The 27,615-nt window shown below is 35.3% G+C and overlaps 2 protein-coding genes across 3 annotated transcripts in view; both read right to left on the reverse strand.

Moving 5' to 3' along the window:
* Positions 1-443: 443 nt before the first annotated feature.
* Positions 444-27,615, reverse strand: part of LOC136806341 (spliceosome-associated protein CWC27 homolog) — a 45,117-nt gene continuing 17,945 nt past the window's right edge. The window contains exons 10-16 of the mRNA XM_067062903.1: positions 13,488-13,589; positions 12,650-12,789; positions 11,674-11,780; positions 10,858-10,970; positions 10,165-10,274; positions 9,059-9,136; positions 444-1,312 (exon numbers count right to left, since the gene is read on the reverse strand). Of these exons, the coding sequence (XP_066919004.1) occupies positions 1,228-1,312; positions 9,059-9,136; positions 10,165-10,274; positions 10,858-10,970; positions 11,674-11,780; positions 12,650-12,789; positions 13,488-13,589 (735 nt within the window). The 3' untranslated portion in view covers positions 444-1,227. The remainder of the gene's footprint in view (positions 1,313-9,058; positions 9,137-10,164; positions 10,275-10,857; positions 10,971-11,673; positions 11,781-12,649; positions 12,790-13,487; positions 13,590-27,615) is intronic.
* Positions 15,055-19,250, reverse strand: LOC136806334 (uncharacterized). Of its 2 annotated transcripts, none has more exons than XM_067062889.1 (2): positions 17,682-19,250; positions 15,055-17,366 (listed from the first exon to the last, which is right to left on the reverse strand). In XM_067062889.1, exon 1 carries the CDS (start codon positions 19,205-19,207, stop codon positions 18,200-18,202), a length of 1,008 nt encoding a protein of 335 aa, XP_066918990.1. In that variant the 5' UTR covers positions 19,208-19,250; the 3' UTR covers positions 15,055-17,366; positions 17,682-18,199. The 2 variants fall into 2 exon arrangements, with proteins under 2 accessions (XP_066918990.1, XP_066918989.1); XM_067062888.1 differs by having other exon boundaries at positions 17,682-19,249.

The following is a 27,615-nucleotide window of genomic DNA, read 5'->3' on the forward strand; positions in this document are numbered from 1 at the left end:
CATTAATAATGAGAAAAACCTTCAGGGCAACCTGGGCAAAGTTTTCGGCCACACTTTTTTATCAAAGCCATATTGTAAAAAGTTGATTTTCTTCTTCTTCATTTGTTCTTATTTGATAGTATACCACTCGCTATCATCTTTTCAACGAGCCCAAAACTGCTATCAAAATTTACGACTGCAGATTATATTGAGACAGACTTTAGTACCATTTTAAGGTTTAATTACGAAATTCAAAAACAACACGATCTTACAGATAAAACAGTTTGCAGGGGTTTGTATTGAAGATTGGCGTGATCATAAAATACCGTAAAGAGGGTCCAAAACTTTTATAATCGACTGTTTTTTTATGCCAACTTTCAGCCATATATGATTTATCTCAAGATTTGAGCCTTTTTAGCTAAATCTTTCAGACTCTTAAAGCGTCATGGACAATATATATGACCTTTGATTTTGGTGGAAACCGATTCTTCTGGATTTTCCAAAATATTACTAATTACAATTAAAAATTTAAAACTCATACAACAATTGTTATAGATCGTATTATTCCAGGTCTCAAAAAAAATTCAATTGTTCGCATTTTTGCCAATGTCATTTTGGAATTTTTATCAAAAAACGTCATTTTAACAGTTTAAAACATTTTAAGGGATAATCAGATGGTTTGAAATCTTCAGCCTGCAGAAACATTCTGTGGTAGAAACCTTGAGGTATAACCTCCAAACATTTTTGCCTGAATACTTTCTGAAGTCAAGATATCACAATTTGAAATTCCAAAAATGGGTTTTCACATTGGAATGTTATTGTTTTCTTAAAGTCAAAAACTGAATACTGTATCTCGACTTTGAAAAATAATAGGTAAAAATATTTTGAGATTTTGCTCAGGACTAGTGGGAGTTCACATGCCAAATATCTCAAACCATTTGATTTTCCCTTTAGTTTCAAACTGTGCAAGTCTCCAAGCTAGGTTTCATATTTTTTGTTGATTTTTTGTTTCGATTTTATCCGTACCATGTAACGTAACGGTGACGTAATAGTGACGTAATAATTGCGAATCCATTACCATCAATCTTATCGATTCCTTTGTGAATTAGAAAAACGACGATCTATTTCTCTCAATCAAGGATTGATTCGTACGATAAAAGCTCCTTTTATTACTTGTTATGAGCAACATCTTTCCTTCACGTTTCAGATCAAAAAACTGTACCATACAAAGATACAGTCTACTTGTTTCTACCTTTTCGACGATTTGGAAGATTTTTTACTTTTCTCGCGACGACGTTGATTCATCGGGTTGCGTGGATCGTATATATCGTACCTGGAATCAATGAAAGAAGGTTTTCTTACCACGTCTTGTACTTAAATTGTGCTTTTCCAGAAAGAAAAAAAAGAATATGGGGGGAGGGTGGAGGATATAAGATCTTTTGGAAATTTACCCCCGGGTGTTGTGACTTTTGACCTTTGACCCCCCAGACAAGCATCAGTTAACCCCTTGGACATTCAAAATTGCCCTCAAACAGAGCAAAATTCAGTAACATTGCAAGTTTACCCCCCCCCCCCCGACGAGGCAAATTTTGTAGATTTCTCCCTCCCCCTTGTACAAACATTTTTTCAAAAGCCCGTTGTGACCTTAAAAACAAAGTAACTGTATGTTTTTTAATGGGTGGCGTTTACTATATTTCAATGACTCTCCTCGTCGAAAACTTTTGATTGACCGACTGATCGTGGAAGTGCTGCGCTATGGAGGCTTAAATTTAGTACTGATGTTTCCTAATTTTGCTGTGTCAATTAGAGGTCCCATCGATTTCATTAAGCATCTTTTTAGTCCTGTAGAATTTATAGTCGACCTAGAAAAAATTCAGATAAAAGGTTTCTATATACCGTTGGAAAGATAATTTTATCAGCTTTCGAATGAGGGGTAGAGTCACATTTTACACCTTGGGCAAAAAAAGTTATTGACAAAATGGTGACAGGTGGTATTTTTGCTAAATTCCGAAAATGAGCACTTCAAAGGCTTTTGAACAGTTCGCTATAAGTCAGGATCGGCTCATGATACAACCTTGAAACTTTGCAAAACTTCTCTGAGAATGGTAAGGAGTATTTAGAAAATTTAAAATTTCAAAAAAAAAAATCGAAAAAAATGATGACGTCATCAAAAATGACAATTTTTGTTAAAAAAAGCATGTTTTTCGACAAAAATATAACTAAAAAACTGTTTTAATGCGAAGTAAGTTTATATTAAAATGACCTAATATTTTCTACACATTATCTGCTAATCATAAAACTGACATAAATTTAGTAAAATTTAGCCATAAACATCATCGATGCTTCTCAAAAGATCGATTCTGAGCAAGGTTAGCTTATAACGAGTGAATTAGATGGTAGATGTGAAAAGTTAAAGCAAACTCCAACGTGAGACTCGATACGACATTAATTCATTTTAAACTATTCGTAAAATCCTTAATAAAAAACACTGACTGGAAGCATGAAAAACATAATTGCAAGAAACCTACTTATGAAGACGACATTTCTAATAAAAAGTTGTACTGAGCTAAACAAAAATATCCATAAAGTTTCTATCTTCAAGATCTACGTCATAAATAGGAACATTGTCCTCATTATCATTATCGATTTCGATATTTCTACACGATGTACCAAGACACTCTTTGCAAAAAGTGGTACATTTCAGACCTGATTTACGACAGGTACAACGATTGCTATCGCATCCACTTTTGCACCCACATCGAATGATTTTCAACAAGTCAGGAGGACCAGCTTCTTCGTCCGTCATGATTGGAAACAACAAATCTCCAACGAGTTGCCAGCCCCAATTGAGTGGCATGAAGTCTAAGTCTCTTAGATCCCTCCATACTTTGATCTGATGGTAGACTCTTAGCCCATGGAAATATGCTGCCCTTGGAGATGGAGGTAACGTCGAAGGATCGATGCTGGCACGATTGGATAAAACCATTTGCTCGTATTTTGATTTTCTGATAACAGATAATGAATCCGATGGAGAATGAAGGAGCTCAAAAAAAACGTATTGTAGCGTTTCCTATTTCTTCAGGACATGCTTCTTCATAAAATTTGCTGGCGAGTGATTGTAATTCAGGTGAAGCAGCAATTTTTTGGTATATTGATGTCTTACCAAAATTGTGGATGGCTGAAGTTGTATCGCATCCAGTGAAAGCATGTGCAAAAACAACAAATATTGGCAAAGCTTCTCGTTGTTTGTTGTGATGTCAGATATCTTATAAAACTCCCTTTTGCGGCCTTTCCTTTTGGTCATGTCGCCAAGATATATATCTTTGAGTGACGGATCTTTGAAAGCATGGTGGGCTAGCAAGCAAAGAACATCGGTATCGTCGGAAAATACCGTCACAATTGAATTTTTGGCAATGATCAGTGCTTCTTTCACAATTGAGGTGTCAGCATCGCTAGGGCATTCGATTACTTTGAAGGTAGAGCTAAGATGTGCTGCCAGGTGCTCAACAAAATGCTTCTTGTTCTGGTAGTTCCCAAGAAAGTCTTTCCGATTCGCAGGGCAGGGGTTGCCTCCTTTGATATCGATATCTTGAGATATAGAACCGGCCCGTTTTTGATGTGTTGAATCTTTCGTTGACATGTCATATCCGTCAAACACGATCGTGTCAATCTTTAATTGCTTCAAGAAACTAGCATATCTCTCAAAGATAGTATCGAAGGTTTCGTTCTTCTTCCAGTCGCAACACCACAGCAAAGCTCCACCATCGACGATTCTAACTGTTTCGGGTCCCGTTTTAGGTTCAACCGAGGAGATACCTTTTTGAAGAAATGGTTTTAGAGCGGATTTTTTAGCTGTGCGCATCAGACCATCTTTGAACAGTGCCATAGGATAAGGTGCCAACTCGTAATCGAAATACTCGGCGATTTCCTTCTCGGGTTTTCGCTCAATGAGAACTATCAGTCGGAGGAAGAGTGTCAATGGGTCTACCGTAACTTTATCTTTGTCGATATTCACATTTGAGTAGAGACTTAGCAGATTGGTGATTTGTTTGCTTTTTTTCGCATGAAAATCAGTGTACGATTTGCCTTCCATTTCTTTATGAATTGCTGCCCCAACTTCTTCAGCTTTGTCACAGTTAAGACTGTTGTCGTGATCTACCAGTCCTGATTCAAGAGATACAAGTTCCTTCCCAGCGGTGAAAGGATTGCGATTCACGAACCAAGCCTGTATAAAAATAGAAGGAGAAAGAAAATAACCAACTGTCATCTTTACCCTACAATTTGTTTCTATTCCTATATTTTTGTTCGGCCTGGACAGCAATCTATAGCTCAAATCGTTATATAATTTACTCATAACAATATTTGATTTCACATTAGGCTTCTTACAATCCAAATGATATGTGGAGTTGAAAGAAGTGTTTTACCTTGATCTTTTGAAAGTCTTCGTAATCACGCTTGATTCTGCCAGCAAACATTTCTTTGTGTTTTGGTGACTGTGTTGATGTTGATTTGGAGACCATTGAATCCATAGCTTCTGAAATTTCCGCGCAACGATGCATCGTTTTGGTCCAGACACGTAGGACATTCTCCGTTATGCCTTTACCTACAACCCCTGATCTTCCTTTCAGTGATCTCATCAAGATTTGTTCGATCGATAAATCGGTCCAAATACCAGCCCAACTCTTCAGCGTTCTTCGAACAGTGTGATTGCCTTTCAAAAATTCTGCATAGACTTCTGGTTGGTTGATTTCAAGCTTAGCGATCGACTGGAGATATAGCCTGCAGGATTTTGCATAGTTGTTGTGGCCAGTTGCTGCAAATAGGTTCAACATTGCATTGGTTGTCGTGATGTGTATGTTCCAATCATTGGTCCTTTCGGCTCGTATAAAAATCTTGAACGATCCCGACGTATCTAACATAGCTCGACCATAAAGCAGCCGTTCTTGAATCTGTGGAGACTGCTTTGTGTTTGGCTTCGATCCAATTTTTCAGCTTTACACTCAAATCTTTGCTCTCGTGTTGACTGGGGTCGTCTGAATCATAAAACCCTTGTAATTCTTCTTTTTCTGACGTGGTTAGTTTATTCCAGAATTCTTCCATCAAAATGGATTGGAGTGCAGTCGCACAAAGAAGGTGACCACGGACAGAGCGGGAATAAGCCTTTCCAGTAAACATATGTCCGACGGTAACAGGGGCATAGACAGTTTCAAGGGCTTTATCGAGGCCAGATCCTCCCATCAGATTGCCAACTGAACCCAAAAAGCTCATAAGCTGGTGAAACCCACCAAGACGAACAAACACTTTCATTTTCTTTGATGCGACGATTTCATATGCCTTGATATAAAGTTGCTGGTCAAATGTTACACACGGTACTTGAATGTTGAGTTTGGTACTCTGGTCGATTAAATACAAAAGTAGTGAATACAAAGCACTGGGATCAGTTGCATGCAAATCAATGATCGGCAGCATAGTTACGTGGGATTCTGGTAACGGTTGCCCATTGAAAGTTGCACTCATGTAACCGAACCAACTAGGACACATGCTTTTGAATAGATAACTCGATGTCCAAAGTAGATCGATATATTGAAACACTGGCAATTTCCCCTAGAAAAGTAAAGAATAAAAACTTATCACAAAATAAATTATTGTAGCGTATCTAGTGCTAGAAATCAAGGACATTTAAAAGGTAATGAGTTATATACAAGAAATGAGTAGAAAGGCCGCACGAGTTAGAAATAGTTACCTCTATTGGTTTAAACATTGTCTTCTTAAGTGCTGGAATCTCTGGTTCGTAGTATTCGTGAATCACAATACCCTGTTGGTCTTCGATGTCACTCCATTTTTCTCTTTTGTCACGTGGGATACGATTGGTCGGTAGCTTTTTATCAGTGAAGTTTCCATTAGCAATAGCCAACGAACCTAATCCATGATGTGTATGTTTGCCATCTAGCGTAGCTAAATCAACGTCGGAATTATCGGACACGTATTGGAGGAAAGAAGTTCCTTCAGGACGCATGATTTGGTCAGATTTGTCATGTTTAACGACATTTTGCTTGAAACGTGTCACCTGTAATAAAGAATGTCTTTATCAATAATATATTTGTATTGAATAAAATAAAAATTAGAACACATTATACCAAAGATCGGGCGTACTCATTCAAGAAAATTCACGCTAAGTTCATCGTGAGATAAACTTTTCATCGACTAGTTGAATGGCCTAAGAGTTCTTATCAAATCTAAATAGGGCAATGGATTGATGAAAAAAGTGGGTATTTGAAACCACGTTTTTGACCTAAAGTCAATACCTCGTCGTAACTAACTGCAAAACCCAACTTTGAAAGCAAAATGTTCATCCATTTTGACCCAATTTGATTATCAGTGGAGATTGCTAGTCCAAACTGAAGTGGCATTAGTGATCTCGGCCTTGTCGCAGCAAAAATCGTTTGTGAAATTGTTGAGATTTTAATTTGAGATGTGAACAGTTCCTTCAAAAATTGTTCCAAAAGATCTGGTGTCTTGTTTGCTGGTGATTTTATATCCTCACTGGTAGGGTATGTTTTTGCATCAGATTCGTGATTTTTGATGGCTTCTTTTAGTAAGACAGCTGCTGTTCGTACGATTCGTGTAGTCTCATCTTGAATTTTTGATTTTCTTTCCAAATACCACTGCTCGGTTAAAACCCGTGCAGCTCTGTCCATTAAGATAATGTTACTTTTTCCCTCTCTGGAAACAAAATTGATACATCCCTTGTACTTTTCCGCTAGTCTATTTTGGGTCGCTTTGATTAAATATACCTCATCTCCGAGAGAAGACATCTTATCATGAAATTCTGCAACAGTATATAACTCAATGTCGTTTTCTAAAAATTTAGTGCAGGCTTCTTCAAACAGTTCTAGCTTACTTGAAGCGGCTGGGCGACCAATGGATTTCTGTTTACTGGAGTTTTCAAATGATGATCTACAAGATATGTGATAACGTGCTTCAGGTGCAACAAGATCTTTTTCGGATAACAATCTCCTTTGAATGTTCATGGCATATTCATCGTTTCGTAACTTGCAAAGATCAAGCGTTTCTTTGTGAATGTCTGTCTCTAACGTGCGAACCTCGCAATATTTCTTGAAACGATCTGGATGCTTGCTATCAAACTCACATGGCTTTTCGCAATAAAAGCAAAGCTTTTTAAAGTCAAACGCACCTCCCCGAAGCCGCTTACTTGACCTAGACTCAGGTTCATCTGCCGATTTCCTTTTTGTTGACCGAGCCTGGTTTCGTAATTTCGTTCTGCAGTTTTTGTGCGTATAAGTTTTGATGTTATTTTCTTTGTTCTTCTTAAGCTTCGAAGAGAGGTTTTCCAAGCAACAATTTTCAGCCAACGTAATAAGTGCCTCTAAAGGATGCTCGTTGTTTTTCTGAGGGTTCCAATATCTGCCTACTTGGTTCAGATCATCCTTGGTTGCTTCGGCTTCACCACATATCACACATAAAAGCTCTCCTTCAACATTCATTGCTATATTTCATGTTCAAATTATTATTTCTAGTTTTAATGCAGGTATTCTAAACGAAAGAAAAAATATCAAAAAATTGCCTCAACCTTTCGAATATTTTCCATCTTATTCACAAGTTATAGTACACAAACTGCACTATTGCTATTTCACATTCATTTGAACAGAACATTTCAACAGAGCGTTTTTTAAAAGTTCACAAATCCTTGCTCAACCCCAATTAAAATTGAAGAAACGTAAAGGCTTTTCTGTGCTTCGGGAATTGGCAGCACGTTTTAATCTAAGGTTATAAAAAGTCATTAGCAATTTTTCTGATGTCAGCAATTCCTATCATTTTCTAAAGCTAATTGCTATTGTTTCGATAAGGGCTATAAACAATTTTGTAGGAAAGAATGTGTGGTTCTAAACTACGTTTGCGTTAAAACTTTGTCGAAAAACATGCTTTTTTAACAGAAATTGTCATTTTTGATGACGTCATCATTTTTTTCGATTTTTTTTTTGAAATTTTGAATTTTTTAAATACTCCTTACCATTCTCAGAGAAGTTTTGCAAAGTTTCAAGGTTGTATCATGAGCCAATCCTGACTTATAGTGAACTGTTCAAAAGCCTCTGAAGTGCTCATTTTCGGAATTTAGCAAAAATACCACCTGTCACCATTTTGTCAATAACTTTTTTTGCCCAAGGTGTAAAATGTGACTCTACCCCTCATTCGAAAGCTGATAAAATTATCTTTCCAACGGTATATAGAAACCTTTTATCTGAATTTTTTCTAGGTTGACTCTGTTTTCGACCAAATTCTACAGGACTATTTGTGGTTTTATTTTGCTACCATCAGAAGATTTGTGATTTGGTTCCAAATTATTTAAACAAAAGGAACTTCAGCGGGATAAGCTTGGTCTTCGAATGGTAGAATAGAGAGAACGTACGGGGGTCGCGTGCGAAGAGCGAAATGTCGGCGTTTTTATTGGAAATGTCGGAAATGTCGGCGTTTTTCTTAAGATCACAATCAAGACCAACAGTAAGATTGTTAAAATCCTGGCATTTTTTGACAACAAAAAACCGTCAATTTTTTCTTCAAACACCGAAACACTGACAAAGGGCTTATACCGTTACACTGCCAAACCTGTACGCCCAAGTAGGAATCACAGCGCTGACGGACGCGAGCTGCCAAACCATGGCGTATACTGACATTCGAACGACACTTAGAGAGCGATGCTCACGAGCGCCACAGCACGTTAAAATACCAGTCTAATCTACCCACACTCTTATATCAGATTAATGGTACCCAATTCACCATTCACTTGCCAAGCGAATCGTAGTGACACGGTGGGTATCGAACTCGGGTCTTCCTCGACTCGGGTCAGTGCTATTAAGCAAGTCAGAAAATTACAATTACAAATTACAAAATTAGATTTCATGATATTCATGAAGTAATGTTTTCTATGAAAATACCACGTTTTTGCCAGTAGCGGCACTTTTAAACTAGACAAAAGTTGTATAAAATTTGCCACTACTGGCAAAAACCGGGGTCTTTCCGTAGAAAACATTACGTCATGAATATCATGAATAACCCTTACCAATCATCTCCTTTCATATTTGCATCTTTTGCTCCGCTCAACTCTGGATCCTTTTCAAACTCCAGTTTATGTGTCAGCCTGTAAAGCAAGAAAATAGTTATGTACAGTAGAGTCTCCATAACTCGAAAAAACACACGGAAGCAAAATTTTGTTCGAGTTACGGAGTACTGTAAAGTTTATCAGGCATTGTTAACCGAAAGGACCATAAAGTTAGTTCGAGTTAAAAAGGCATTCCATTCCTTATAGAGATTCACGTTAAAAAGACTCCATTGTAGTAAGTATCTAAGTGAGTTTTTTTTATTGAACCTCTTTTTTCCTCTTTTCTTTCCGCCCCCGGGATCTTGCCGGAGTCACATATAACCTCTATCAGTTATGACTTGATGGATCTCCAAAGTAGAGCGCTTACCACTAACCAACTAACCATGGACAAAGCTACATCCGCCATCTTCGATTGGAGTTTTTATCAAAGTGGTGCCCGCAAAGAAATAATTGTAGTGTTAAAATTTTAAATTAAATGTTGCTATATCACCACACAGTGCTTCGGCTGAAAAGTGTGTCGTTGTTCGTGACATTACAATAGGATTTCAGCGCTTGACCAATCAGAAACTTCGCGGGTTTTCGAAAAAAATAGCAACAGTATTTTGCCTGCGATGGTTTAAAGCACGACATATAGCCCTTCGGGCTTTATAAATCTGTGGTAAGGGACGAAAACAATGAAGTATAAGCCCGATAGGCTAGAATCGAATCTCCTTGGTAGGATTTGAAGCCAACAAATCCTACCAAAGTTGCGCAGCCTTGAGCGGCTCGCCTGGTTTTTTACACAAATGACAGATTAAACTAAAATTTACCGCTAAATTTCGAAAAAAATATCAATCGTAAACAAAGGAATTGCTAGATTCAATCTGTCGTCAAAAATACCGTACGTTTTTTAAGGCTTCACTTTTTCTTGCCTGAGAAAGGTTAGAGATTCTACTCTAGCCCTTCGGGCTTTAAACTCAATGGACGGAAAGCGCTCTCGATGTATTTACACCGACATTGAGTAGTGCTACCATTAGCATTAAGGTACCACTGATTCAAGGGTTTATATAAAGCTCAGTGATACTCACCACCCTTCGTCATCATCATCTTCTTCATTTGTTTCATTTTCATTGTTTGTAGAGTTCTCCTCAATTTTTGAAGCGATCGATGATTGGAAACTTTGTAGTAAAGCCAGTGTCTAAACAAAAGTAAAGTAGAATCTCCATAATTCTAACCTCTATTACACAACTGTTCCTTCGAACAAGACCTTATTGGAGTTTTTGATTTTTCTGAAAAAGCGATCCATTGTGGGATTGTTTCGGGGGTATTACAACAGAAATCTCTTAGGTGTTCCTCGAGGAAATTCTATTGTCCCCGACCAAAACTTTTACCCGATTTTTTAAACCCCAACCAAAATTAAAATCTAAATTTCTTACACCTTTATAAACCGAAATTAGTGCTTTAAACGTCGAATTGCAAGATCTAGGTGACGAAATTTTTCCCCGACAAAATAAAACTCCGAGATTTTTCCCCGATAAGGTAGTAGATTTACGGATCTTTACATAACTACACATATAGTAGAAATAGATGTTAGGAAGTGTTGACTTTGATCTAGAAACCCGATCTAGTCAAGAAGGTAGAGTTCTAACCAACCGAAAAAGGTATCATAGGATAACTTGCTTCGGAAGAAACCACAATAAAAACTAGAATATGTACTACTTTTATATAGAAACCCGATCTAGTCAAGAAGTTAGAGATCAGTGAGTTAGATACCCGTATACCTCAGCTTGCCTGTCATCTCCTTTCCGTAACAACTTTTCTTTCTTCTTCTTATTTTTATACTGGTCTCTTTCTTCAGTGAGTTGCTTCATCAAGTCGTTGATTGGCTCTTTCTCTATAGAAAATTGTACCACAGAATAAAAAGACGCTGCGGCTCTATAGAAAACAAGAAACCGAAGCAGCATTCCAAAACGAATTTGAATAAACAAAGCGCATCTTCATCAAAAACGGACATACTGCACCACAGACAGCGACATGCTAATGGAAGGCCCGATAATGCACCAATTGAACCACAGAATATAGAGACTTCCCTGTTTATCAGACCTGGCAGGACCTCCTTCCAAATAGGAATTTTAAAAATCCCCGGTGTCAAAACTACCCCTAAGACTCGTATCATTTGGAAAATATCCATGGCTCTCTTAAACCTATTTCTTCACTGGCCATCATTTTCGTGCCCAAGTAGATTGCTGAGAGGTCGAGGAAATTAACTTTCACTGACGCAGTGATCAGGGCAATTATTTCAGATGGTTTTACATCCATAGCTATGAATGCGGCTGAGAAAATGATAAGAACTTCCACCCAGGATAAAGAGTGTAACCGATTACACCCCATCGAACGGTGATTTCTAATAACACACCGTCATAATTATTACTTTTGACATTTGACCGAAATTCAATCCCACAATCCTTTTCATATTGATTCGAAATGCGTGCATTAGATATTACTTTTGTGTTGTCAATAAGTGTAATTCATGCAAAGGATGATGGGATTAAAACTCGGACAAACAGTGATTTCTAATTCTAAAAGTGTGAGCATACTTTTCTTTTTGTCATCCCTTTCTTGTTTCGGATCAGCATCAGTGAATGAAGAAGTTTTCGATTTCAATTCCTTCTTCAGTTGTTTGGCTTCTTCTTGTAGCGCTTTCCTGTCAAACACAAAATCGTTGACCTCTAATTATTCAATAATAGAGTCAACAGAAGAGTGGTGGAAGGCAGAGAGGAAGTGGCGGAGTGTCTATTTTTCTAGGGGGTGCCGAAAGATGCTCCACCTCTTTTTCCCACCTCTTTTCCACCCCTAAACAGGTATTTTAGCAGAAAAAAAAAAGAAATAATTCTCTCTCTTTTCGCTCGTGTACTTAAAGAAAAAACAAATTCCCTAAAATAGAGTCGTCAAAATCCAAATTTTCATCTAATTCCCAGTGTCTATCAACACCGGTCAGGTAGCTCAGTCGGTAGAGCATACGCCTTCCAATCCAATGGCTGTGGGTTCGATCCCGGGTCACCAAACTCAGCGAATGAGTAGCTTAGATTGGGTAATCTGATCCAAGCGGTAAGTTATTGGGAGCTGAGAGTAGGTGTGGCGCTCCACCTCAGCATTGGACCTCCCAGGTCTAGCGCAAATAGAAAAGGGGACAGCCATCAGATGATATAGTTACTTACTTACCTTACTTGCCAACACAAAGACAAACTTCCGCTAGCCTTTTGTGTTAAAAGAAGCGACACAGACACAACATTTGGTATATCCCAACAAGCGCAAACCTTCTTTTAGAATCATTAACAAAAGCACAAGCCCACAACTCAGATCAGCTTTTTCCTCAAAAAGCAAAAACCATCACTAGATCTTTTTCTATACGAGAATTCTAAGAGAACTCTAACCTATTCTAACCTCTATTCAGTTTTTTTTCTTAACAGACTAGAATTCGAAGTTAATGTCTATCGGCACAAGCACAACCCTCCGTTCCTCTTTTTTTAACAGACTAGAACCTAATAAGGTCTATCGGCACAAGACACAAACCTCCGTTCAGCTTTTTTCTTCTCCTCCTCATCTTCGCCATTTTCAACTTTTTGTTTGTTCCTGAATAGATCCTCTTTTTGTGGTGCTGATACTTCTGTGTCTTTCTTCAATTTCTTGCGAGCTATCGATGCTGAATCTAACTGAAAAGAGTATAGTCTTTTCGTAAGTGAGAAGCAAACGTTGTAAAGGTCCGAAAAGCGTTAAAATGTTTTCCTTTTCTAAATAGTTTGGCCATCTAAGCAAGCCTTATGTCCTTATATGTAGTTTCTTCTCATAAAAGAAAACGTGTATCCAGTATTTCTGAAGCCCCAATACGACAAGTTAACTGAACGAGGAAGTCGCCAGCGTCAAAGTGGACGATTTAAAGTAAAAAGTAAAAAGTAAAGAGCTTGAGCTAAAATTCCTTTTTTAAAGGTAAATCCATGAGTTTTATAAAGTCCGAGGCCTCATTCATTCATTCATTCATTCATTGTGCGTACCTCATTCATTCATTCATAAGCAAAACATTTACCTCTACCTCGATTTTAGCATTGTCCAAATCATTGAGCATAACGATAAAAATTCATCTGCGATACTAACCGTTTTGGGAGACCGTTATTCTAGTCTTTTACTCTAACTGCTCTCCTAGCTCTTTTTGTTTTTGTTTTTCATTTCTGTTAGTAATTATCATAGTAATAGTTAGTTTTTTTTCTCCATTTATTAGTTTATTGTTAGCTTATTTTGGGTTCCTTCCCCAGGGCGGTATGATCTGGTGGTCCTTTTGCGGGAAGTTAGAAACCTTTAGTTTTGTACTATTTGTTCATGTACTATAGATACTATAGATAAAAAAAACATTTACCTGTTGGTCTTTCCGTTTGAGAGTATTTTCATCAACGGCCGGTAGTGCACTCAATTTCTTATCTTCTTTCAAAACATCATGACTGCTTTTGATGCCAAAGTCCTGAAGATTAGAAGAATGTAAAACAGCCTATTAGAATCTCGTTTAGTTTAACCTCCCAAAAAATGCTACACTCATTATTTTTCATTCAAGACAACATAAAGAAGTTATAACAAAATGTGCCAAAATTAGTTCTCGCCAAAATTAAATTTTTGTATTTTGCAAAAATAGTCCCTAAAATTCATCAAAATTGCTGAAAATAATGCAATATAGGTCAGATTGATTAAGCCTGCCATCCGCCAAAATAGGTTCTCACCAATATAAAAAACTTCCAAGATTTTTCATTAATGTAACTTCCTTGAGAGTAGTTTCCATATGGTAGCGAAAAAGCGCTAGGTAGAAGACTCGGACGAACTAAAATGACCTTGTAAATTGATTATCTACCGTAACTTGGTCTAATTCCAACACCCTTTTTATCAGCTGAAATTTATAGAAAGGTTGAAACTGTTTTTCTTTGCTTAGTGGTCAGAGAGAAATAATCCTTTTTCAATCAGTGATTCAAGCTTTCATTTTACTCCTTTCTCTAAAGAAGGTAGTCGGAATTAGACGAGGGATGTCGATATTAGACCAACTTACGTTATTGATCGAACAAAGTAATTTCCCCTTTATTAAATTATTCAAACTTCAGTGAGATAATGAGTTTTAAGAATTCTCTTTAAGACTTTTACTTTACAAAACTTTCTATATTACAAAAACAAATTTTTTAATACATTTAATACTGTAATACATTACTTCAAATAAACGCACGTTTAAATAAAGCTCCCCCCCCCAAGCGTCCCTAAATCAAAGGAAAAATCTTCAATAACCACCCACTTCAAATAAAGCTTTCCCCTAAGAGGGGCGTTTAGTTGAAACAAGTAGCTGTAAAGAAGTGTTATATGAAAAAAAAACACTTTAGTTCTATGTCAGTAATTACATTCTTTTAGTATTGGGCTTTTCCAGAAAAAATTTGAATATGGTGGGTGGAGGATATAACAATTTTCAGTGATTTACCCCCCGGACAAGCATCAGTTGAACCCCCCCACCCGGATAACCCAAATTACCCTCGAACAGAGCAAATTTACCTCCCGGACAAGGCAAATTTTGATGACTTTTCGCTACCCCCGGAAAATATATCATCCACCCCCCATGTACGGACATTTTCTGAAAGAGCCCATTCCAACTAATTCTGACCCATTTCGTCATCCCTAAAAATGATACTTTTATACTCGAAGAACGGAAAAGGCAAAATATGGTTTCCTTTGTTTCCTATTATTTCAAATGCCCGCTTTGAACAAATGCTTCTCCTAAAAACACAAAAATTTTTATAAACACTCGGGCAGTTGTTCAAAGTAAGACAAGACCAAATTAATTTGTTGTTCTGTCTCTCTGTTTTTTTTCCAAAATCAAAAAATAATAATATTGAATTCGCATTTTATTTTTATTACACCGACCGACCGACCGACCGACCGACCGACCGACCGACCGACCGACCGACCGACCGACCCCGTAGAACAACAAATTAAATTTGTCTAGCCTAATACAGCATTTAAAATTATCTTAAAAGAAAGTCAAGATAATACAATAAATTAAAATTTTTCCCAATTTAGCACTTATCAGTATAATAAGAAATATAGCTAGTGCTAGTGTTCTGTAGAAAAAAAAAAGTTCCAGAAAATGTTTCTGGGATCACTATGATAAAAAATGTACGTTTGAGTTTTCAAATTACTTTTCTTCTTCAGGGGCCTGTCAGGGTACATGAGATAATATGAAATTACGAAGCCAAGAAAATATCATAAATCGTTTATCATCAATAGAAGAATACAGGAAGATTTTGTCAAGAACCAAATTTGCTGCCACCACGCTCGTCAGATTATGTCTTTTGATGATGGCAGATGTGATGAAGTTGAGATAGTCGTTCAAAATCGACAATAATTTGAATTTCGGTGGAACTTCTTCGATTTTGGAAATCTTTTCTAATGTACTTTCCAATACAGGCTTAATCTCTTTAAGCCATTCGCTATCTTTGTTGTAATGATTGCAATGATCTCTGATGTAAATTGCTGCATATAATTTAAACATTTTTGAAAAGGCACTGTCAATGGATTGGAAATTTAACATATCGAGCTCGGACCGGAGTACAAAAGGTATTTGGTAGTGCTTAATTTCTTTCCAGAAAGGAATTTCAAATTCCAAATTTCTCTTTGCAATTATACGCGATAGTTTGGAACCATCAAAATCTGCAGAAAGTTCCAAAAGGTCCTTGAAATTCAAGCTAGAGACAACATAATATACATCTTTCTTAGATATACAGTCCGCGGTAAAATAAGCTTTGAGGAAACTTCTGCAAAATTCTTTGTCTTGAATGTTTTTCTGCCTTTTTACGAGATCCTCGATAACAAAATTAATGATGCTTTCCAACAGCGAAAGTTGCTCACGTTTTGAAAAGGAGTTTACGTGTGTTGCTTGTGAACAAATTCTAAATGTCCTTTCCAACAAACGCGAAAGTTCAAGAAGCCAATCGGTTTCCCCGAAATGTAAAAAATGATCTACAATATATTCTCCAAAGTATATCTTGAAATTTTGCATAAAAAGATTGTTATTGGGTGAAAGGAAAAACACCTGAAAATCCAGCCCCAAAAATCTCTCCAAAAAATCAAAGTAGTTCAATAGACCAGACTTACTCTTTTCAAATAAATCTACTAATGATTTGAAGCTTAGAAAACGGCGAAGCTTGTTGTTAGTTTGTTCAATGTTCTTGCAATCACAGAAAACATGCATGATAATTTTTTTGAGGAATGAAATAGCTTTTAAAGTTTTTGGGCTGAAATCCTCTTTTGACGATTGCTCCTCCACAAGATCATCAACGATAAATGTCAGAAAATCATGTAAAACTTTAGAGATAGATTCTGCAGAAAAGTTCTTTTCATCGAATTCGGTCAAGTCTTTAAGAGTAATTTTAAGAATGTATAAAATATTCGTAAGAATATCTCGCCGTGCAAAATGTTTCACATGGTCAATTATGTAATTCATCGTCAAAACCTTAAACTGGCTTAAAAGTGCGCTTTCTTCCACTGAATGCTGAAGTAGGTTGGCAATCTCGAAATATGCTAAAGTTTGAGAAGAATCGTTGTTTTGGCCAACGATAATAAGCTGTGTCGTACATCGCATAGAAATATTACATTCGTGGTGTTCAAGGTTTTCTCGTGCCGTTTGATCGTTTTCGTAAATAACCACAGGACATTCGAAACCTGATACGTAATTTCGCGATGTAACTAAAATATTTCCTTGGCTTAGGTAGTCGCATGGGTTGTTATTTTCATCAAAATCATTACGTGATAAATGGTAGAATTTGATTGGTTCACTTGGCGGTATGGGAAATTCGATTGTATCTGTGACGATTAACAATCCTTTCTTTCTTAGCGAGCTTGCTTTAAATACAGCCTCGCCGATAGAGGACACGTAAATAGGAGGATCACCAGTAAGAAAGTTAACTGGAGTTTCCGAAACACCTTGCACATATTTATAGAGTTGAGTTTCAGCTATATTTTTCGTTTTCTCCACTATTTCCTTTGTATTCCTTAGGTTTGTGTGTAGTTGAATGACTTCAAAACCCTTGAAATTGGTTTTAATAGAAACGAAAACTTTTGCTTTGGCACGATAAGATGAGTTCGGCGCAATCCAACACACAGGAAAATTGTCCAGCCATTTTAGGTCAATTTCCTTTTCATAGTTTTCGCTCCATTCGTCAAACACGATAGCTTTGAAATGTCGCCTTATCCACGGAATCTTTAGACTTTCCTACAAAAAAAAAAAGTTCATTCATGTTAGATTCTCGTTCTATTTTTCTTGTTCTTCGGCCGAGGCAATACCTTTGAGTAAGAGATTGCTTTGCTTTGTCATCATTCATGATATGCACTAATGCAAATTGTCTTCCACGGAACCAACAGCTGATTGGTTGAAAGTGACGTATTGACTGATTTTATGTCACTTACAACCAATCAGCTATTGGGTCTGTGATATAAAGTCAGAAGACATTGCAATGTTGCATATCAAGAATAGAACATTGGTTGAAAAACATTTTAATGGATTTTCAGTGCAGCAAAAAAAACTTACAATTGCTGATTTACCAGTAACAACAGTAATCCCTTGCTGCTCGAGTTCAGTTTTTCGGTCGTGATACAACAATCCCTCTCCGTTACAAACAACATACAATATTCTACCTTTATACAAATCATCTTTACTTAAAATCATGACTTTCTCTCTTAATAAGAAAGTCTTTCCTGTCCCAAAACCAGCCATGAATATGATTTTATTGAAGCATGGGTCGTTACTGCTTATAACAGGGAGTTGTTGTTTTGAGTAGAAAACTATGTTACGCGCAGTAGAGAGTGAATCGATTGCATTCCTAACATAGTCAAATAAGTATGATGTAGTGATAGGTTTCGGTTTGTCTTTGGTCGATACGTGGATTGAAAAGACGATCATTTGAAGAATCTTTTTGAGTTGTTCTAAGGAGGTTTGGAGCGGTTGAGATGTTGAACATTTATTGAAAACGTCTGAAAGCCATGTCTCTAAATCAGTATCTAAATCAATATAATAAGGATGATTCGAAAATTTGGTGTTGTTTTTTTCTACACATAGAACAGGGACAAATGACCACCCTGGACCGAATTGGTCACCGAGTTGTTTCTCGAGTATTGAATGGTACTTGTGAGTTGTTCAAATGCTGTTGTGTTATTCGTTAATGTTCTTTTGACTTCAACGCCAATAATGAGCTTACGTGTCCACGAAAAGATGAGCATATCAAATTCTTGGTGTTTTTTACTAGTAACCTCTGTCATGAAATTAGGTGATGATAAAACGACAATATCTTGGAGGGTTTCATTGTTCTTAAGAGAGATTAACTTTTCGAATATTGAACGCTCAGTTTTTTCTCCACACTCATTAAGGTTCAAATTGAAACAATAACTAAGTCTTGGGTCTTGTGGCGGTAGCTTAGCAATTCTTTTATCGACCTTAGCCTTCTTATTCTTTCCTACTAAGATATTCAAGAGAGGTGACTTTGGTTTGATATTGTCCAGCGCAGGAATAAATTGCGAAGATGTCGTGGAAGGCAAATTCAATCTTTGAATGTCGTGCTCTTGGGTCACAAGGTACATCACTTTCGCATTAAAGATCCATTTATCATATTCTGTTTGATTGATTTCAGTAGTAGTTTGAGTTTGAAGAAATTGATCCAAGTCTTTGGTAAACCAATCGTCTGGTGATTGTTCCTTGAGGTTATTAAGTACCTTTTTCAGCTGACCCATTATGTTAGGATCTAAGTTTGCAGTTGCACATTCTCTTGAATATTGGCTGCACATAAACTCTTCCGGTATGAAGATTGGATCATGCCGGTTTGAATCGAACAAGAAAGTTTCTCCATATTCTCTCTTCAAAAGTTCTTCAGCTGCTAGAAAAGGGTCTTGAAACGTTTGGCCATTACCAAGATCGAATTGTTTGATTTGACCGGTCAATACTGCTTTTTGGTTGCCTATTGATCCTGCAATTTGTTGGTGTAATGAAGTCGATGGTGTACATTTTGTATGATCAATAACTCGAGATGCAAGACTGTTTATTTCTTGTTCTAGGGTAGCCATGGTTACTTCATTGCTTTCTACATTCTTGTTTGATTTAGATAATTTCAATTACATGCTGGAAGATAAAATTCATAATACTAAAAATTTGATTCCCTAAAAGACATAGCCAAAAAAATCTGGCTCTGACATTTTTTCTGTTATACTGTTCGCGAGAGAGCCAGATTACACCTACTACACACTCCTTCTCATGACTCTAAGAAGTGTCTTTAAATTATAAACTTTATGTTAAATTTTTTTTTGTCTTTTCATCTCTCAAACATTTTTTGTCTTTTGACACGATTCTGGGTATGAATTTCCTAAAGTCATTACGCGTAAGATAATTGCTTTCTTGAGTTTTCTAAGCCAATCAAAATACAAGAACAGAAATATGTGCTAGGTCTCACCGTGCGACCATAGTCACAGCAGTTGAAACAAATAATGGGTAATCTTTGCTGAGTAGATCATAGTAGTTTGGTACCGGCAATCCTGCATAGCGCGAAGCGAGGCGGCGAGGAAATGGACCTGATCGATCAAATTGCCGGCGCTAAACAGTGGTCAGCTTATTTTAAAGATGGCGCGTTATTTTACTTCAGCTGAAGACGAAGAAGTTCTATCTAGTGTTTTATTTAGGATATCTGTGTTTTGATGACGGCTCTTTATCCGACACTGACAAATTTTGGGCTCACGCCAGTGGTAAACAGCGGTAAATAACGCCACAACTAACAAAAATTGCTTATATAAACTCTTCTCAAACTTAATATAAATATTGGCATTAACCTAGTCTACACAATAGACAGCTCCAGGCTTTTATGCGTTACTCTTGGTCTATAGGCACTGCTATAGGCGGCCACTAGTAACCCCCACCGGGAAATGCTTATTAGGTTTAAACACAATAGACAACTTTCACAAAAGATGTTTATCAATAGAGATTTCAAAAATAGAATGTTTAAAACACAGCTGATTGGTTTAGGTTTCGAAACTCTCTATAGTTTCATTAAAACCTTAGTGCGCATGCGATTTATCCGGAGAATTTCAATATTCAAAACAAGAGCAGTGCTCATATCCCGAATAGTAGGAGTTTTACGCTCGAAACGGAGGAAGATATGATGTAGCCTACTTTACCGCCCTCGGCCTCGTTTTCGTGTAAATATCACTTTTTAAAGCGTCTTTGAGAGATCAGGTTGCTGTATAACACAGGTTACAAGTTACTGGTTAGTGATGACAGGTACAGCTCTAATTAATTCAATTCAAAAGGAAAATATCTCAAAAGCTAAAAAAATTTATCTATACAATACTCCGCCTCTATTTCATTCACTTAAAACCATTTCAAACGTGACAACTCAACCACGTGCTTTTGTCGATCTTTCATATCTTACTGTTTGTATAGAACAGACCTTTCAAAATCAAAATGGATCATTGGGGTTTGGCGAACCTTTTTTAAGTCAAAAAACATTTCTTGAAAATGTGTTGATACCCCCTGGAAAATGGCAAACTATGCAAAAAACCCTATGAATATTTCTTTTTATACCTTAAGCTGGTTTTAGCTTAAATTTACCCCAAATTTTTTTTTTTTCAAAATCGGGATCCCTCACATTTTGGGTACTACCATTGCACATTTTTCAGTGGTCTAGTCCAAAGATAGGGTAGATCGTCAACTACCATTTTTAGCATGATGTCAAAAATCTCAAAGTGTAGTATTTTTTTGTGAAAATTTTATCTATTGTAAGACATTTCGCGCAATTTTTAACCTCCTTGATTAAAAACCCAGCATTCCTCAGGGAGTCTTTGATTCTCACTCAAGCGAAAAATGAGTAAAAATGGCATTTTTGGCCATTTTAAGGCCATGAAAATCCAGGAAAAGGTCAAAATGGTTTCTAAATGGTGTGTTGTGCGCAGATTTGTAATACTTTCTGCGCAGGTTTGTAATACTTCTCTGCGCAGATTTGTAATTTGGAATTGATATTTTCATTGGTAACCAAATTCTATTCTGCGAACAAAATGCATTAAAAAGACTTAGAAAATAATACCCAACTAAAGTTGTGATTATTGAGCACATCGAATAAATAATCAATTAATATTTCTTTTGTAAGCAGAGCTTTTATAAGAAATTTATCTGGTAATATAAAAATTGTTTATGAGAATAGCACGGACATAATTTTTTATGAGAACTGCTTTTATAAGAAACTAATCAATAACTCGTAAAATAAAAATTATTTCTTGTCGGTAATTGTTTATTTCGAAGTAAACAAGGTACGAAGAATAACATGAACATGTACATTTTTTATAAGAACTGCTTTTATAAGAAACTAATCAATAAATCGTAAAATAAAAATAATTTCTTGTCGGTAATTGTTTATTTCGAAGTGAGCAAGGTACGAAGAATAACATTAACATATTTTTTATAAGCACTGCTTTTATAAGAAACTAACCAATAACTCGTAAAATAAAAATAATTTCTTGTCGGTAACTGTTTATTTCAAAGTAAAAAAGGTGCGAAGAATAACATGAACGTATTCATTTTTTATAAGAACTGCTTTTATAAGAAACTAATCAATAACTCGTAAAATAAAAATTATTTCTTGTCGGTAATTGTTTATTTCGAAGTAAACAAGGTACGAAGAATAACATGAACATGTACATTTTTTATAAGAACTGCTTTTATAAGAAACTAATCAATAAATCGTAAAATAAAAATAATTTCTTGTCGGTAATTGTTTATTTCGAAGTGAGCAAGGTACGAAGAATAACATTAACATATTTTTTATAAGCACTGCTTTTATAAGAAACTAACCAATAACTCGTAAAATAAAAATTATTTCTTGTCGGTAACTGTTTATTTCGAAGTAAACAAGGTACGAAGAATAACATGAACATGTTTATTTTTATAAGAACTTTGTTACAAAGTATAGAAATGTGCCCTCCCAGTTATTACCATAATGGCTTTATGGCAACTCCTGAACTTGGGCACAGGGTGTACGGGATGCACTTTGTTATGAAAAAACAATTAATGATATAAAAATATTTTTGTCAACATTTTAACATTTCAAGATGTAGTACCAAAATTGATGAACAATTCATAAGATGATATGATAAGAAAATATTGATTTGCTCTAAAACCACCTTCTACCCAGCTAGGAAACCTGTCCCCTCTGACTGGATTTCTTTTATAACCTTTCATAGCACCTACATTACATTCCAGCATAATATCTCAAGTAGAAAATTATTGGAACAATTTCCATTAGATTAAAATATATTGATTCGTTTCTTATAATAGCTCAAAAACATTGTGGCTTTTCATACATTAATAAGGAATGTAACCAACAATTTAAACAATATATTTCGACATTTTTTGTCATCATCAGGTCTAAAAACAAATAAAATCAGTTTAAAAACAGATTAAAAACAAACAAACTTTATACACGATATAATATGTACATACTCTCTCTCTCATAACACTCTCTCTATACACATATTGACAAATTAAAAGTAAAACGAATAATGTCGCTTAAAATTGCAAGCAATCCCAAGGGACATTTCCCGTCATGACACTAATTAAAATTTTATTATTAATGTGTGGCTTTTAAATTCATCCTTTGTGTTGAGTGATGGTCTCAGTTCTTTTATGTACAACGCTTCTTTAATGAGTAATTGTCTTTGATACTTTGCTCTTGCAAGAATTACGACATCGTTTTCCATTGTTATTTTTACGTCACATGCTTTACAATGAATTCCCACTGGAGTTGACGGTTTTGCGTGCTCTTTAATTCGGGTAGTTAGATGCAGAACTGACTGTCCGACATAGCGCGAATCACATCGCGGACACGAAATCATATACACTACACTGCTTTGAAGAGCTTTCTCAATAGGTGGTTTCAATGGAGGAAGTACGGTTTTTAACTTTCGTAAAGTTAAGACGGTTTTACACGGGGCTTGCATTCGTTTTAACGTACACTTAAACTTGTCCGTCAATTTTCCACGATATTGAAGGAAAAAGAGCTTTTCTTCCTCCTCGATGGATTCTTCTTCCACATTTACAACTTCCGGCTGGATTATTGAATTTAAACATTTCTCAATAATTGGATCGTAGAACGCAGGTGGATATTGGTTATTTTCCAATATCTTTTTTGCCTTCTCAAGACTTTGGTGAATGTTTTTCCATGTATTACATGCACGAAAAATTCGATGTACCATACCAGCTACTACTGAACGTTTGTAAGTAATGGGAGCTAACGCGTGGAAATTCATAAGTAACCCAGTGTCGGTCTCTTTACTGTACCAAGTAGATGTCAGGTCTCCATCTGGGCTACGTTGAATAAGCATGTCAAGAAATGGTAAGGAACGGCCCTTTTCGTATTCAATCGTGAATTTAAGCGATTGGTGTAGATTGTTTATCTCCTCCAATTTTTCGTTGATCTTATCTGCTCTAATGTTACGTAAGTAGTCATCCATATACCTGGCAAACAAACAAGCATCATCCTTGACATGACAATCAAATCAGTCGACTCCAGTGGGAATTCATTGTAAAGCATGTGACGTAAAAATAACAATGGAAAACGATGTCGTAATTCTTGCAAGAGCAAAGTATCAAAGACAATTACTCATTAAAGAAGCGTTGTACATAAAAGAACTGAGACCATCACTCAACACAAAGGATGAATTTAAAAGCCACACATTAATAATAAAATTTTAATTAGTGTCATGACGGGAAATGTCCCTTGGGATTGCTTGCAATTTTAAGCGACATTATTCGTTTTACTTTTAATTTGTCAATATGTGTATAGAGAGAGTGTTACGAGAGAGAGAGTATGTACATATTATATCGTGTATAAAGTTTGTTTGTTTTTAATCTGTTTTTAAACTGATTTTATTTGTTTTTAGACCTGATGATGACAAAAAATGTCGAAATATATCGTTTCTTAAAAAGTTGATGCTTATAGGAAAAATGAAAATATTGAAATTGTATTCAAAATCCCATGTTTGTATTGAAAGAACCAACTGCCGAAAGCCAATTTTCATTAGATTGAAATATATTGATTCGTTTTTTATAAAGTTGATGCTTATAAGAAAAATGAAAATATCGAAATTGTTCAAAATCCCATGTTTGTATTGAAAGAACCAACTGCCGAAAGCCAATTTTCATTAGATTAAAATATATTGATTCGTTTCTTATAAAGTTGATGCTTATAAGAAAAATGAAAATATGGAAATTGTTCAAAATCCCATGTTTGTATTGAAAGAACCAACTGCCAAAAGCCAATTTTCGTTAGATTAAAAGATATTGATTCGTTTCTTATAAAGTTGATGCTTATAAGAAAAATGAAAATATCGAAATTGTTCAAAATCCCATGTTTGTATTGAAAGTACCAACTGCCGAAAGCCAATTTCCATTAGATTGAAAGATATTGATTCGTTTCTTATAAAGTTGATGCTTATAAGAAAAATGAAAATGCTTAAAATTATTCCCAATCCATGTTTGTATTGAATGAACCAACTGCCAAAAGCCAATTTTCATTAGATTAAAATATATTGATTCCATTCTTATAAAGTTGATGCTTATAGGAAAAATGAAAATATTGAAATTGTATTCAAAATCCCATGTTTGTATTGAAAGAACCAACTGCCGAAAGCCAATTTTCATTAGATTGAAATATATTGATTCGTTTTTTATAAAGTTGATGCTTATAAGAAAAATGAAACTATCGAAATTATTCAAAATCCCATGTTTGTATTGAAAGAACCAACTGCCGAAAGCCAATTTTCATTAGATTAAAATATATTGATTCGTTTCTTATAAAGTTGATGTTATAAGAAAAATGAAAATATGGAAATTCATCAAAATCCCATGTTTGTATTGAATGAACCAACTGCCAAAAGCCAATTTTCATTAGATTAAAAGATATTGATTCGTTTCTTATAAAGTTAATGTTCATACTAAAGATATACAACCTTTGTGTGATTTTCTGATTATTTTCTAAGTCTTTTTTCGAAACTTTTCTTCGTGGGAAACATATGCCCTCGAAGTAAAAATCTAAATTCCAAATTACAAATCTGCGCAGAGAAGTATTAGATTTCTGCGCAGCTCAAGTATTACAAATTTGCGCAAAATTTATTACAAATCTGCGCAGGTATTACAAATCTGCGCAGAAAGTATTACAAATCTGCGCAGGTATTACAAATCTGCGCAAGTATAACAAATCTGCGCACAACATGGTGTCTTGTACTAATATTCAACATAAAAAGACAAAATAACCCCAGTGAGATTGCTCAATGTTTCAATTTCAGGCTAAACAGGCCGATTTTCTCTGATTCTGGGTACCCACAACTTTTAAACTTTTCAAGGTACACACTTGAAATTTTCAGCAATGAAACATTTCAGAGATAGCTCCAGGAAATATCAATTTTGAGTCTTCAAAAATTTCCTACAAATCCATAATGGTGCCCTAGAAGAAAAGCTGGTAACGAACGAATGAACGGCCGAATTGACAATATGACTTAATTTAAAGAATTTCAATGTAGGTCCAAAAAGCAAGCTGTTGGCGTTAATTTCAAATTACGAAAATTACAAAACTCGTTCTAAGAATTTGATAACATTGAACAAAAGAAATTGACTAAAAAAGTATAAAAGTCAACAAATAATAATGATAACATCAACAACATCAGAATAAGCAAAAACAATTCTGTAGTCAAAACAAATCAACTCTACAAGTATTAACAAAAGAAATTGACTAAAAAAGTGTAAAAGTCAACAAAAAATAATGATAACATCAACAACATCAGAATAAGCAAAAACAATTCTGCAGTCAAAACAAATCAACTCTACAAGTATTAACAAAAGAAATTGACTAAATAAGTGTAAAAGTCAACAAAAAATAATAATAACATCAACAACATCAGAATAAGCAAAAACAATTCTGCAGTCAAAACAAATCAACTCTACAAGTATTAACAAAAGAAATTGACTAAAAAAGTGTAAAAGTCAACAAAAAATAATAATAACATCAACAACATCAGAATAAGCAAAAACAATTCTGCAGTCAAAACAAATCAACTCTACAAGTATTAACAAAAGAAATTGACTAAAAAAGTGTAAAAGTCAACAAATAATAATGATAACATCAACAACATCAGAATAAGCAAAAACAATTCTGCAGTCAAAACAAATCAACTCTACAAGTATTAACAAAAGAAATTGACTAAAAAAGTGTAAAAGTCAAACAAAAAAAATAATGATAAACATCAACAACATCCAGAATAAGCAAAAACAATTCTGCAGTCAAAACAAATCAACTCTACAAGTATTAACAAAAGAAATTGACTAAATAAGTGTAAAAGTCAACAAAAAATAATGATAACATCAACAACATCAGAATAAGCAAAAACAATTCTGCAGTCAAAAAAAATCAACTCTACAAGTACTAACAAAAGGAATCGACTAAAAAAGCGTGAAAGTCAACAAAAAATAATAATAACATCAACAACATCAGAATCAAGCAAAAAAAATTCAGCCGTCAAAAAAAATCAACTCTACACGCATTACTAATACACAAAAAAATACACCCAATTTTTTTCAACGGTAAAAACTAAAATTAATATTAAGAACAAATTTAAGAACACAACATTTTTAAGCAATCTAAATTCCAAAGAAAGGATCTTAAAACATTACAGAAACATTTGGTTGAAAAGAAGAAAAAATCTAAATGCAAACTGAAATAATAACAGCTGAATATATACATAGGTAGATCCAATTCTTTAGTTCGGTGGCAAAAGTGAAGAAAATAAGAATTTTCGCACAGCCTAAATGGCAAAACCCTAAAGTTCTTATAAAAGAAAGAACGTTGAATACCTTTTATTTAATCAATAGCACAGAGAATAAAAGACAACTTTAATTAGTTTGATTGATGTTTGATCTCATGCAGGCTGATTAGTTGATCTAGTAATAGTAATTACTCATTTCATTTAAAACCATCCATCTATACTTTAACAGGGATTGAAGGTTTTGTTTTTAAATAAGAGTGATATCGTTTGCTTACTCATTAATTTCAATTTACAACCTTTTTCACATTGGATAGACCTTTTCCACCGTAGCTGCCAATTGCCGCGCGGGCATTTTTTTGTACGCTTTATCCCACTAAAACCGTCCCAGTCCTTTTTTCGCACCTATAGACAATAGAAAAATGTGTCAAAAAAGGATTGGATCGAGTTTAGGGGATGATTAAGAGCCATTTTTTTTAAGAGTCTTCAGGGTGTGATACCTCATCCTCTTGGATTTTGATGAAATTTTGACCAAATGATCCATCACACAAGAAAATAAGACCCTGAAAATTTCACCTTGATATCTCAAGTAGTTTTGAAGATACAGCGTCTCAAAGATAGGCTACTAAGCGGAAATTGACCCCTAAAAATCATGAACTCTGGTGGGGAGCAGATTT

Source organism: Clytia hemisphaerica, unplaced genomic scaffold (genome assembly GCF_902728285.1).
Source record: "Clytia hemisphaerica strain Z4C2 unplaced genomic scaffold, Clytia hemisphaerica genome assembly, whole genome shotgun sequence".
Lineage (NCBI taxonomy): Eukaryota > Metazoa > Cnidaria > Hydrozoa > Leptothecata > Clytiidae > Clytia > Clytia hemisphaerica.